This window comes from Hyla sarda, chromosome 2 (genome assembly GCF_029499605.1).
Source record: "Hyla sarda isolate aHylSar1 chromosome 2, aHylSar1.hap1, whole genome shotgun sequence".
Taxonomy (NCBI): domain Eukaryota; kingdom Metazoa; phylum Chordata; class Amphibia; order Anura; family Hylidae; genus Hyla; species Hyla sarda.
In genome coordinates, this window is record NC_079190.1 from 219,994,622 (window position 1) to 220,009,365 (window position 14,744).

The 14,744-nt window shown below is 41.2% G+C and overlaps 1 protein-coding gene across 3 annotated transcripts in view; it reads left to right on the plus strand.

Moving 5' to 3' along the window:
* Positions 1-13,495: 13,495 nt before the first annotated feature.
* SPNS2 (SPNS lysolipid transporter 2, sphingosine-1-phosphate) overlaps positions 13,496-14,744 on the plus strand; it is a 143,539-nt gene continuing 142,290 nt past the window's right edge. The window contains exon 1 of one of the 3 annotated variants that reach the window (XR_008888654.1): positions 13,496-14,028. Coding sequence is in view for 2 of the 3 variants with exons in the window: in XM_056556410.1 (XP_056412385.1) it covers positions 13,773-14,028 (256 nt within the window). In the remaining variant the exon portion in view is untranslated. The remainder of the gene's footprint in view (positions 14,029-14,744) is intronic. The other 2 variants (XM_056556410.1, XM_056556411.1) reach the window with 2 other exon arrangements.

Here is a 14,744-nt window from a genome sequence, read left to right on the forward strand (position 1 = left end):
GTTATGATTTTTTGAAGGCGAGGAGGAAAAAATGAAACCGAAAAAATAACATTTTTGGCCCAAATGGGCTGCGTCCTTAAGGGGTTAATTGTCTAAAAGGCGGGACCGATCTATTATTTCCCAACCCACTTATCTACCCACTTGATTGAAGGGGAGATTATTACTGGTTGGGGAACTATAGGTGCTGGAAAAGTGCAGAGCCTAAAATATTTTTTCTGGCAGTTTCTACGGTAAGTCATAGTAGGAAGAAATCGTTATGATGGTCTGAGCTGGATAAAAAAAAGGAAAGTGAAGGATTCTGATCAGTAATCACTTATATGGTCTGTTGTGGTAATAATGATTGTTATCAGTCTGTCGCCTGTGTAATGGAGGTCTAACTAACAACATTATTGCTGTTAAAGTGGTATTCCCATTCTGCATGCTAGGGCGTGGTTAGGGGTGTTGCTGAGGGGGTGGTTAGGGGTGTTGCTGAGGGCGTGGTTAGGGGTGTTGCTGAGGGCGTGGTGAGGGGTGTTGCTGAGGGCGTGGTTAGGATGTGGCTGGGGTTAGGGTGAGGGGCATGGTTTGTCCCTCTTTGCTCTCAGCAGGTCCCCAGCAACACACAGACACACAGTAGTCACAGCAAATCCCCCCCCCCCCACACACACATATATAATGGTCACAGCAGATCCCAGCCCCCTTTCCCCACACACACACAGTAGTCACAGACGGTTCCCACCCATTCAGCCCCCTCTCCCACCCCCAATACAGTAATCACAGCAGATCTCCAGCCCACCCTGCCACACACGCACAAATTGTCATAGGTCCCCTGTGGCAGTGGCAGCTACACCGAAAGTATTTATTATTTTTTTTTACTCAATAAAACTGCCCCCCTAAACCTTTCTGCCCTAGACACAGGCCTACGCGTACTAAATTGGCTGCACCTACGCAGAGGTTTGATAGAGCACAAGGCAAATATTCAGGAAAACAAAACCACACAAGAAATGGTTTGTTTGCCTTATAGAATATTGACACCTCGGGTAAATGACATAGTGATAAAGCACTGCAGCCCTGTTGTTGTTTCCTGGAAAATATGACTACATTTGTGTACATAAGGGTCTCAGATATGAAATGGCCAGTGTGTAAAGTCAGTCCTACAGTATGTACATGTCTGACACACATACAGGGCCTGTTGTATGGCTATGAATGACACCTTCTAGGAAGCACTGTGTATGTGGAGCTCTGCAGGATTGTGCATTGTTTTGTGTGTACTGTTCATATAAACAGCAAGAGCCTTTACTTATAGTAGTTACTATCCATATGTGCCCGTTACTATCCATACGTGCCCGTTTGTGCTCCTCAAAATATACTATATTGGCAATGGCAGATAATAGATAATACAGTGGTCTCAAAATGTGGCTCTCCAGATGTTGCAAAACTTCAACTCCCAGCATGCCCGGACAGCCAACGGCTGTCCGGGCATGCTGGGAGTTGAAGTTTGGCAACATCTGGAGGTCCACAGTTTGAGACCACTGCTGTAATATCTATCCACCTATGTACATTGTCCAGCTACCTCTAATAGCACAGTATCTCACATTCACTCCATATATCTCAATGTGGACTTAGTACATCTGTTTGCTTCTTTCATCAAAACTAAAAAAATCCTTAAAAATTTGAAGATTTTGATAAATCTCCCCCCCCCCCCCAAAAAAAAAAAAAAAAAAAAAAAAAAGCTTTGTATGTTATCTTCTTGATACATGTCTCACAAGCAACACATATTTTCTTGTCCCAAATCCAATCTATGCCACATGGGCAGCCTCAGATGCACCTTTTGGTAAATGGAGCCCAAGGGGTTTATTTAAATCTGGCGTATGAACCAGCAGTCTTAGACAATCCCCCTTATAATTTCATTACTAGGTTAATTATATGCAATGAAATATATTGTAGATGCATTAATACATGCACGACACACTGTATATACATATACATGGCTTGTATACATTTATTATCTCCATATAGTAACAGTACCCAAGAATACTCTATACAGATGGTGCTTTTATATAACTCAAATTCATAGCTTCATTACAGCAGTGCTGAACACTGTTCCAAAGTGCACTTTGTGCATGTACTGAGGGCACCACGGTGTGCGGAATTAATTTGTCATATGCATCCGTTCCCTGTGGTGGCATTGACCATATTAGTAAAATTACTGCGTGGGATTGAATGCTTTACTGTTCTGTGGAAAAAAACCTAAGAAACTATCATTCCGTTCAGAATGTATTGATTTAAAGGTCAATGGAGTGTTCATTTCAATTTCAGTTATGCATGTTTTAAGAAGGGAATGTTCCGACAATATTTGGACATGGTATTAGGCTAGGTTCACATGGCTGTTCTCTCCCGTCCCGCTATTCTCCCGTCATTGCTGCTAAACCGACCAAATTAAACAGATGCAAACTGATGCAAAGGGATGCAAAGTGGCATCCTGTTGCATCAGTTTTTAATACTTTGGCATCCTTTATTTTTTGTCTGGCTACTTCCTGGTTGCTCACACCTCTCCTGAGCATGCTCAGGCCTCGTTCACATTACCGTCAGACTCAGCTATTCGGAGTTCCCATTGCAATCCGGCCAAATGGACGCGAGTTTAGTGGAGAAAAAATTGTGCAAGCTCTATTTTTTTCTCCGCTAAATTCATGTAAAATTACCGGGTCACCGATGGCCCCCATGCAAGTGAATGGGGGCCGTCGGGACCCGGCAGTAGCCGTTTGCATCCGACCTGTTTCAGGGTCCCATCGGCTCTCAAAAAAAAAAAGCCAATTGGACCCTTAACGGGTCAGATGCAAATGGCCGTGGGAACCTAACCTTAGAAGTAATTACGGATTAAAAATGGATTGGAAAAAACTCATGCAAAGGGATGACATTACAGGCTCATCCGTTTGCCATAGACTTCAATGTTACATTTCATATATTCGTTTCTAATCTGTTGATTTACTGCATGCAACGTCTTTTCTCTGCAAAAAATTACAGAATAGGAACTAAACAAGTGCAAACGGGTGACAAAGGAATGTGTATAAAAATCCCATTGACATCAATGGGATCTATTTATAGCCATTTGCAAAAGGCTTGAACGGATTTGAGAACGGCATGATACGGTATAACGGGGACTGACGTTGCTGTGAACAAACCCTTACTTGCATCTCGGCTGCGGCACCCCAGACATCCTGTGCACGGAGCGAACTTCACTCCATGCCGGATGACTGGTGATGTGGGGCGGAGGCTCGTGACGTCACAGCCACCCCCTGCTTGTGAGGTCACGGCCATGCCCCCTCAATGCAAGTCTATGGGAGGGGGCTTGATGGCCATCACGCCCCCTCCCATAGACTTGCATTGAGGGGGCATGACAGTGACCTCACGAGCGGGGTGCGGCCGTGACGTCACCAGCCTCTGGCACTGCACCCGACGCTCTAAACAAACACCAGGTGCAGCAGGGAGATCCCCAGCCGCAGAACCCCTGCGATCAGACATCTTACCCCCTATCCTTTGGATAGGGGATAAGATGTCTAGGGGCAGAGACCCCTTTAATCTTCACTTGCACCCCACAGATGCTATTGTAACAAGATCAGAGCAGCAGCTAGCTTATTTTGCACCCAAGGCAATAACAGAAAATGACTGCTTCTTTAAGAGTCTCCTCTGTCCTCCACTCGTTACCTGTATTAATGGCACCTATTTGAACTTGTTATCAGTATAAAAGACACCTGTCCACAGCCTCAAACAGTCACACTCCAAACTCCACTATGGCCAAGACCAAAGAGCCATCGAAGGAAACCAGAAACAAAATTGTAGACCTGCACCAGGCTGGGAAGACTGAATCTGCAATAGGCAAGCATCTTGGTGTGAAGAAATCAACTGTGGGAGCAATTATTAGAAAATGGAAGACATACAAGACCACTGATAATCTCCCTTGATCTGGGGCTCCACGCTGGATCTCACCCTGTAGTGTCAAAATGATCACAAGAACAGTGAGCAATAATCCAAGAACCACACGGGGGGACCTAGTAAATGACCTGCAGAGAGCAGGGACCAAAGTAACAAAGGCTACCATCAGTAACACACACTGCCAGGGACTCAAATCATGCAGTGCCAGACATGTCCCCCTGCTTAAGCCAGTACATGTCCGGGCCGTCTGAAGTTTGCTAGAGAGCATTTGGATTATCCAGAAGAGATTTGGGAGAATGTCATATGGTCAGATGAAACCAAAGTAGAACTTTTTGGTAAAAACTTAACTTGTCATGTTTGGAGGAGAAAGAATGCTGAGTAGCATCCGAAGAACACCATACCTCCTGTGAAACATGGGGGTGGAAACATCATGCTTTGGGGCTGTTTTTCTGCTAAGGGACCAGGACGACTGATCCGTGTAAAGGATAGAATGAATGAGGCCATGTATCGTGAGATTTTGAGTGAAAACCTCCTTCCATCAGCAAGGGCATTGAAGATTAAATGTGGCTGGGCCTTTCAGCATGACAATGATCCCAAACACACCGTCCGGGCAATGAAGGAATGGCTTCTTAAGAAGCATTTCAAGGTCCTGGAGTGGCCTAACCAGTCTCCAGATCTCAACCCCATAGAATACCTTTGGAGGGAGTTGAAAGTTCCTGTTGCCCAGCAACAAACTCAAAACATCACTGCTCTAGAGGAGATCTGCATGAAGGAATGGGCCAAAATACCAGCAACAGTGTGTAAAAAACTTGCGAAGACTTACAGAAAATGTTTGACCTCTGTTATTGCCAACAAAGGGTATATAACAAAGTATTGAGATGAACTTTTGTTATTGACCAAATACTTATTTTCCTCCATAATTTGCAAATAAATTCTTTAAGAATCAGACAATGTGATTTTATGGATTTTTTTCTCATTATGTCTCTCATAGTTGAGGTATACCTATGATGAAAATTACAGGCCTCTCATCTTTTTAAGTGGGAGAACTTGCACAATTGGTGGCTGACTTTTTTGCCCCACTGTATATTATTGCCCAATCAGAGTCGAGGATTAACATCAAAGTCATTTTCAACATCCACCTGTGGACATCATTGTGATAATTATAAAATGTGCTAAAACTTCTCCCTTGACCCAACCTGTTGCCGTGAAGTCTTCATTCCTTTGATGTTTATTGGTTTCTCGGCTTGGCCTCTATATCCCTGTGGAAGAGGTTATCTACATATGGAAAGACTACTGGCAAGTGGATCAACATCTAATTGACAACTTTAACACATTCTGTATATTGTAGTGCACAGTATACAGTCTAAAGCTCTGCTCTTCTCTTTTTCACATTACTAAGACTGTGTGCACATACAGTATTTTGAGCCCTATTTTGAACCTCAGAAAATATGAATTTTTGAAGATTAAATCAGTCGCAAACTTTCAGACATATTTTCTGGCCTTCTAAACTTTTTCAGCTGTGTGTTCGCATTTTGGGAACAGTTTTTTTGTTGTAATTGTCATTTACTAATATGCAGTTTACATACTAGCCATTAATTGGGCTTTCAATGGCCCAAACAACATGCAAAGAAATGTCCCAAAAATATTCTGGGAAATCCATATCCTGATCACTGAAGCTTTTGTGTAAGTCTTGGGCTTTAAAGTTGCAAAATTTGCGAAATTTTGAGACATATCCTGCCGCCAAATCCACCATTGGATTTACGCTTCATAGCGAGTCTAAGAAAATTTATTCATATATGCATCTTTTTTAGTGTCTTGGACGCACTTCTGATTATGGCTAAAAATAATCACCAAAATACTATGAGTACACAGCCATAGAATAAAAGCAGCAACAGTTAAACATTTCAGCAGATAATAGGTCTGAGCCTTATGACTATAATTCAACATTTCCAACATATGCATATAAATTGATGTCCAGAGTATGACCAGATAGAGTTTAGTCAAATTTATAACTTTTTTTTAATCTTTTCCCTAATTGCTTGTTTTTGTTAATTTTAAGCATAATGATCTTGCATTTTTAGCATTTTAAGGATTTCAAATTTTAAACAGTAAAAACTATTGTTGTGAATTTTGGTACATGATTTACTACTACTAATAATAATGCCTTTAGTTATTTGAAACTTAGTTGAAACTAGTTTAGCATTACAGAGTTGATGTGTGGTTTATATGTGCAGTGTTTAATGTATTTTTTTTAATAATATTTATTTATTTAATTAGTAGGCATGCTCTAAATTATAATTTCTACAAAAATTGATCCTTTAAAGGGGTACTCGGCCCCCAGACATGTTATCCCCTATCCAAAGGAATGGGGATAACATGTCTGATTGTGGGGGTCCAGCGAGCTCCAGGCCAATACTGTGGCGTTACAGATGGTGATGTCACGCCACGCCCCCTCAATTCATGTCTATGGGAGGGGGCGTGACGGCTGTGTACCAGCGATCAGACCCTCCACAATCAGACATGTTATCCCATATCTTTTGTATAGGGGATAACATGTCTAGGGATGGAGTACCCCTTTAAGTTACATGCAAAAGTGGAGATTTATTTTCTACTAAAATGTCATGAGTAGGTATGAAGCATATTCATTGGAATCCATGCGGTTAGCAACAGAAAAGAAATCCAAACAGAAAAGAACTTCCTTTGTAGTATACAGCAGCTGATAAGTAGTGGAAGGATTAAGATTTATAAACAGAAGTCATTTACAAATCTGTTTAACTTTCTGGCACCAGTTGATTAAAAAATGTATTTTTCCACCGGAGTACTCCTTTAAGTAAAGAACCTCATGCATTACCCCCTAAGCCACGTACATCTAATCCAGTATTAGAACTTTCAGTACTTATGAGCTTCTGAAGTTAAAGGGGTACTCCGGTGAAAACCTTTTTTCTTTTAAATCAACTGGTGGCAGAAAGTTAAACATATTTGTAAATTACTTCTATTAAAAAATCTTAATCCTTCCAGTACTTATTAGCTGCTGAATGCTACAGAGGAAATTCCTTTCTTTTTGGAACACTGATGACATCACGAACACAGTGCTCTCTGCTGACATCTCTGTCCATTTTAGCAACCATGCATAGCAAATGCATAGCAGATGCATAGCAGATGCATAGCAGATGTATGCTAAGGGCAGCATGGTGGCTTAGTGGTTAGCACTGCTGCCCTGCAGCGCTGGGGCCTTGGGTTCAAATCCCACTAAGGACAACAATAAATAAAGTGTTATTATTATTATAATAATGTCAGCAGAGAGAACTGTGCTCGTGATGTCATCAGAGAGCATTCCAAAAAGAAAAGAATTTCCTCTGTAGTATTCAGCAGCTAATAAGTACAGGAAGGATTAAGATTTTTAATAGATGTAATTTACAAATCTGTTTAACTTTCTGCCACCAGTTGATTTAAAAGAAAAAAGGTTTTCACCGGAGTACCCCTTTAAGGTTGTTCTTTTCTGTCTAAGTGTTCTCTGATGGCACGTGTCTCGGGAACCACCCAGTTTAGAAGCAAATCCCCATAGCAAACCTCTTCTAAACTGGGCGGTTCCTGAGACACGTGTGCGGTTCATCAGAGAGCACTTAGACAGAAAAGAACAACCTTAACTTCAGAAGCTCATAAGTACTGAAAGGATTACGATTTTTTTATAGAAGTAATTTACAAATCTGTTTAATTTTCTGGAGCCAGTTGATATTTATATATAAAGTTTTTTCCTGGATAGCCCCTTTAAGTGAAACACTTTCTCTAAAATGAACCTGAAATGTCTCTTTTGCCAATGGAATAGGAAGCTGAGGATGTGCTGCGACTTGAGCTGTTCTCCAAGATAATGGCGATCCTATTGTTTTAGGACTTTAGTAATTTAAGGGAAAAACATCCTGGAATTTTAACATATTTTCCCAGGTTACAGAAAGAGAAATGTATCTAAACAAAGTATCTATACAGAAATGGGAACTGCAGTATTTTTCTAGCACAATAGAAAGCGGTTTGAATGTTGTAGATGGTGAAGTTCCATAAGCTCCTGAGTAATCTCCTTACCAGCAGTGTGTCAGCTACTTGAGACACATTTGGTGCCATCATAAGGTGCTAATTTCTACTGTAATGTAAAGGAAACAAGGAAGTGCAGACACAATGGGATAACGCCGGATAAATAGTTGCAGGCATCCCTTTAGCATGGGACTGGCTGATTTAGTGGAGTGATCACTAACATTTCGGGTGTGAAATGACTGGGGTGACATTACCCTGTGAAGTGTCATGAAGCTTCTCTCATTACGGCTACTTAACACATCTAGGTTAGCATTATGCATGACCACCTTTATCCATTACTGGTCACCATGTAATGGTGTGGTATACATTACCCAATAAGGACATGAGGTATATCAAATACACATAAAATAATAAAAAGATGGAAATAAAATATTAATGCTTGTTACATTAAATTTTAAGCAAAAAGAATATATTGTATTTTTCGCCCTATAGGACGCACCGGCGTATAAGACGCACCCTATTTTTAGGTGCAAAATCTAAAAAATTTAAGATTTTGAACCCAATAGTGATCTTCAACCTGCAGACCTCCAGATGTTGCAAAACTATAACTCCCAGCATGCCCGGACAGCCGTTGGCTGTCCGGGCATGCTGGGAGTTGTAGTTTTGCAACATCTGGAGGTCCGCAGATTGAAGACCACTGCATAGGAGGTAATGCTCACGTGTCCCCGCCGCTCCAGACCCGTCACCGCTGCCCTGGATGTCGCTCCATCGCTGTCGCCGTGTCCCCGTCACTCCGGGAAACGTCTCTACTGCCGGCCGGGTATCCTTGCTCTCCGTCACCGCCATCACGTCGTTACGCATGCCAACGCACGTACGCGACGACGTGATGACGAGGAAGGAGAGCCATACAGGGGATCCCTGAATGGAGAAGACACGTGGAGGCAGGTAAGGACCCTCCCGGTGTCCTGTAAGCACTAACCCGGCTATTCAGTCGGGCTGTTCGGGACCGCGGGGTTAGTGTCACTTTCCCTTCAGACGCGGCGGTCAGCTTTGATCGGCGCGTCTGAAGGGTTAATACAGGGCCTCACCGCGATTGGTGATGTCCTGTATTAGCCGCGGGTCCCGGCTGTTGATGGCCGCAGGGACCGTCGCGATAGGGGTGTATTCGCCGTATAAGACGCACCGACTTTTTCCCCCCCAGAAGAAAAAGTGCATTTTATACGGCGAAAAATACGGTAAGTGAAGACATAACACATGTAAATTACTCCAAGTCACTTTTTCACAACAGTGTGCCTTCAGCTGTTGCAAACCTACAACTCCCAGCATGCCCGGACAGCTAAAAGCTGTCCAGGCATGCTGGGAGTTGTAGGTTTGCAACAGCTGGAGGCACACTGGTTGGAAAAATACTGACCTACGTTATGTAACACCCTTATCACCTGGGTGATAAAAATGATGTGTTTCGAAAACCTATTTCCATATAAACTATTAGGGAATTCTAAGTTAAAGGGGTACTCCCGTGGAAAACTTTTATTTTTAAATCAACTGGTGCCAGAAAGTTAAACAGATTTGTAAATCACTTCTATTAAAAAAAATCTTAATCCTTCCAGTACGTTTTAGGGTCTGTATACTAAAGAGAAATCCAAAAAAGAAATGCATTTCCTCTGATGTCATGACCACAGTGCTCTCTGCTGACCACTGCTGTCCATTTTAGGAACTGTCCAGAGGAGCATGGGGATTTTCTCATCTCAGCAGAGAGCACTGTGGTCATGACATCAGAGGAAATGCATTTCTTTTTTGGATTTCTCTTTAGTATACAGACCCTAAAAAGTACTGGAAGGATTAAGATGTTTTAATAGAAGTGATTTACAAATCTGTTTAACTTTCTGGCAGCAGTTGATTTAAAAAAAAAAAAAATAAATAAAAGTTTTCCACGGGAGTACCCCTTTAATAAAGAGGGGTCCTACATTCAGGATTTTCTTCTCTTGGCAACAGTGGAGGACGGTTACTAAGAGTATCTCTCATTCTGCAGGACCTGCCCTGTCCTACATTACACAGACAACCCACTGATTTGAATGGGCACTATGTGTAATGATTAATTTGCCCTGTGGTAGCGCTGCAGGGTAATAGAACACTTACTGACAAATCTCCCTACCAATTACAATTGATGGGTGGCAGTTCCAACACAGGGAAAAGTTATGACCAGCTTTTTGTCAAAAGACCATTATAACAAGTAAATACCCCTTTAAATAAAAAAATGGTTGCAGCACAAGGCAACTTGTGTAATAGAACCAGAGGAATTGTAACCCTTACCCACCTCTTGCTGCACAATGTAAACATCAGCCATGTCAATATGAGAACACTCTTAGATTTACCCTTATTAGGCTAAATCTCCACTTGGTTTTTTCTTCTAGCAGTTTTTGGAATTCTGCCACTGCAGTTATTGAGCCAAAGTCAGAAGTGGATCCATAAGGGAGGAGAAGTGTAAGTCCTTCCTTTATATGTCCTATTCCTTATGGATCCACTTCTGACTTTGGCTCAAAAACTGCAGTGTCAGATCTCCAAAAACTGCCAGAAAAAAAGTGGAATCTTAGCCTTCTGGTATAAATGTAAGTAGATGTGTACAGTAGGTAGGCTATACTTTCTAAAGTCTATATGCAGGGTGCACTACTACCAATAGTTTGTATGCAGGATCCCTAATGTGTTTTATACATTGCCCAATATACAGTGAAGCCTGGCATGAGCAGTAGGCGCCCGCCCGAGTACACAAGTGGTTGAGAAGGTTCGGTAGAGATAATCACATCTGCATTAATGAAGCCCTGAATACACCTAATGAATAGTACTCAGGCGGTGACACTGCAAATGGCTTCAGTTACTTCACTATCGTTTGCTTAGTTGTTTGAACAAGTCTCAAGAAATGATAAAACAAAATTCTACATGGGATTTGTATCAGCAAGACCTCAAAACGTTAAGGTATTCCCTCTGGAAAGCATTCTCTTTTATATTGGCAACATGATTGGCAAAGTGTGGGAAAGGAAATTCCTAGATTTAGTATCATACTTTACTGTGTTCACTTAATGAAATTAGGTGATAATAGATAGATAATAGGTAGATAGATAGATAATAGGTAGATAGATAGAGAGATAGATAGATAGATAGATAGATAGATAGATAATAGGTAGATAGATAGATAGATAGATAATAGATGGATAGATAATAGGTAGATAGATAGAGAAATAGATAGATAATAGGTAGATAGATAGATAAAAGGTAGATAGATAGATAGATAGATAGATAGATAGATAGATAGAGAGATAGAAAGATATATAGATAATAGGTAGATAGATAGATAATAGGTAGATAGATAGATAATAGGTAGATAGATAATAGGTAGATATATAGATAAAAGGTAGATAGATAGATAGATAGATAGATAATAGGTGGATAGATAATAGGTAGATAGATAGAGAAATAGATAGATAATAGGTAGATAGATAGATAAAAGGTAGATAGATAGATAGATAGATAGATAGATAGATAGATAGATAGATAGATAGATAATAGGTAGGTAGATAGATAGATAATAGGTAGATAGATAGATAGATAATAGGTAGATAGATAATAGGTAGATATATAGATAATAGGTAGATAGATAGATAGATAGATAATAGGTAGATAGATAGATAGATAGATAGATAGATAATAGGTAGATAGATAGATAGATAGATAATAGGTGGATAGATAATAGGTAGATAGATAGAGAAATAGATAGATAATAGGTAGATAGATAGATAAAAGGTAGATAGATAGATAGATAGATAATAGGTAGATAGATAGATAATAGGTAGATAGATAGATAATAGGTGGATAGATAGATAATAGGTAGATAGATAGATAATAGGTAGATAGATAGATAGATAGATAATAGGTGGATAGATAGATAATAGGTAGATAGATAGATAATAGGTAGATAGATAATAGGTAGATAGATAGTTAATAGGTAGATAGATAGATAATAGGTGGATAGATAGATAATAGGTAGATAGATAGATAGATAGATAGATAGATAGATAGATAATAGGTGGATAAATAGATAATAGGTAGATAGATAGATAATAGGTAGATAGATAGATAGATAATAGGTGGATAGGTAGATAGATAATAGGTGGATAGATAGATAGATAGATAATAGGTGGATAGATAGATAGATAATAGGTAGATAGATAGATAATAGGTGGACAGGTAGATAGATAGATAGATAGATAGATAGATAATAGGGGATAGGTAGATTGATAGATAATAAAGGGATATATAAGTAGAAGACAGATAGATTAGATGATAGATAATAGGTAAATTATATGTGGATAGGTAGGTATATATATATAAATAGATAGATACATAGATAGATAGATAGATAGATAGATAGATAGATAATAAAGGGATATATAAATAGAAGATAGATAGATAGTTCAGATGATAGATAATAGGTTGATAGACAGATTGATATATAAATAGTTAATAGGAGGATAGATAATAGGTAGATAGATAGATAGATAGATTGATAGATCTAGAAAGATTAGATGATAGACAAATAGATTAGATGATAGATAGATATTACATGTAGATAGATAGATAAATAGATAATAGATATATAGATAAATAATATGTGGATAGGTACATATATAGATAATAAAGGGATATATAAGTAGAAGATAGATGTTAGATAGATAGATAGATCAGATGATAGATAATAGGTAAATAATATGTAGATAGGTAGGTAGGTAGATAGATAAATACATAGATAGATAGATAAATAGTTAATAGGTGGATAGATAATAGGTGGGTAGGTAGGTAGATAGATAAATAAATAGTTAATAGGTGGATAGATAATAGGTAGGTAGGTAGATAGATCTAGAAAGATTTGATGATAGATAAATAGATAGATAGATATGTGGATAGGTAAATAGATATAGATAAATAATAAAGGGATATATAAGTAGAAGATAGATAGATAGATCAGATGATAGATAATAGGTTGATGGATAGATAGATAGATAGATAGATAATAGGTTGATGGATAGATAGATATATAAACAGATAATAGGTAGATGGATCTAGAAAGATTAAATGATAGATAGATACATAGATAGATAAAGAGATATTTAGATAGATTAGATGGATAGAATATGTAGATAGATAGATAGATAATGGTGGATCTATCTCGCACTCTCCCCTCACTTCCATAGACCAGGCACGGGTCTACACACAGATTTGGGGGGGATGTCCCCATTCTAGGTTGCACAGCAGTGCAGTTAGCTATATGCAGCTCCTCGTGTTCCCCCGCACTATGTGAAGGATGGATATACGGGGGGCCTCAGCCTACAGAGGGTTAATAGATGACCACAACTGCTGATCCTGTACAAGACAAATACTCAGGGATGATTGAGTAGCCAGCAGATGGCGCTGTGAGTAGTCCTTTATGGGCACAGCATTACTACACAGGCAGCACATACTATTAGAATCAGGTGTCGGCTTATTTGTCTCCTCCAGGAGTGTTGGTAAAAGAGGGCGGAGCCTGTGCCGCCTGGAGTGTCCTGCCCCCGCCCGTCCACACACACACTTCTCTGCAGTATCGCAGGCTAATGGTGGGGGGAGGACGCTCCAGCCCGACCTGTCAGGTGTCAGCCGCCAGTCACCAGGAGATGCCAGCCTGAAGCCTTGGCTCCTCACACTCCCCTGCGCTTTGTCTCATTCACTGACTGGCAGCCGGGCACAGCAGCGTGACTCTCTTCCATTCCGCTGCCCGGAATCACTGGCGGAGCTCCGGGCAGCAGCTCATGATGTGCCTGGAGAGTGATGGAGCGGGCACGGGGGGCAGCAGCCAGGACTGCATCCCGGGAGCGGAGGACGGCGGGGTGGAGACCCTCTCGGGCAGGATGAACCAGGAGATTAAATCCCCGGGGATGGAGAGCCCCAGCAGTAAGGACAGCCTGTCCGAGAAGCCCCTCAACATGAGGCGTGCCAGGGTGGCAGCAGCTGGTATCCTCAGCGTGGGCAACGTGCTCAACTACCTGGACAGGTACACTGTGGCAGGTAAGAGCCCCGGTCTATAGGGTGACATGGTGGGAGAGCTGGCATAGAGCTGGGCATTGCCAGAGCTGGCATAGAGCTGGGCATTGCCAGAGCTGGCATAGAGCAGGGCATTGCCAGAGCTGTCATAGAGCAGGGCATTGCCAGAGCTGGCATAGAGCAGGGCATTGCCAGAGCTGGCATAGAGCAGGGCATTGCCAGAGCTGGCATAGAGCAGGGCATTGCCAGAGCTGGCATAGAGCAGGGCATTGCCAGAGCTGGCATAGAGCAGGGCATTGCCAGAGCTGGCATAGAGCAGGGCATTGCCAGAGCTGGCATAGAGCAGGGCATTGCCAGAGCTGGCATAGAGCAGGGCATTGCCAGAGCTGGCATAGAGCAGGGCATTGCCAGAGCTGGCATAGAGCAGGGCATTTCCAGAGCTGGCATAGAGCAGGGCATTGCCAGAGCTGGCATAGAGCTGGGCATTACCAGAGCTGGCATAGAGCAGGGCATTGCCCGGGCTGCCACCTGCAAACTTACCTGATTCTTATTCATTGTGCATTTCTATGGAGCCATCATCCATTCATTCGCATTCCATAGGATTCTAATCCCCTATAACATATAGAGGGTACCATGTGGGCACTGATATTAGGATGGTGTATACAGTATAGTGTAGAGTGCCACCTTCTCCTCTATAGTGACATTAACAGCAGTGTTAGGACACCGTTCACACTGTCATC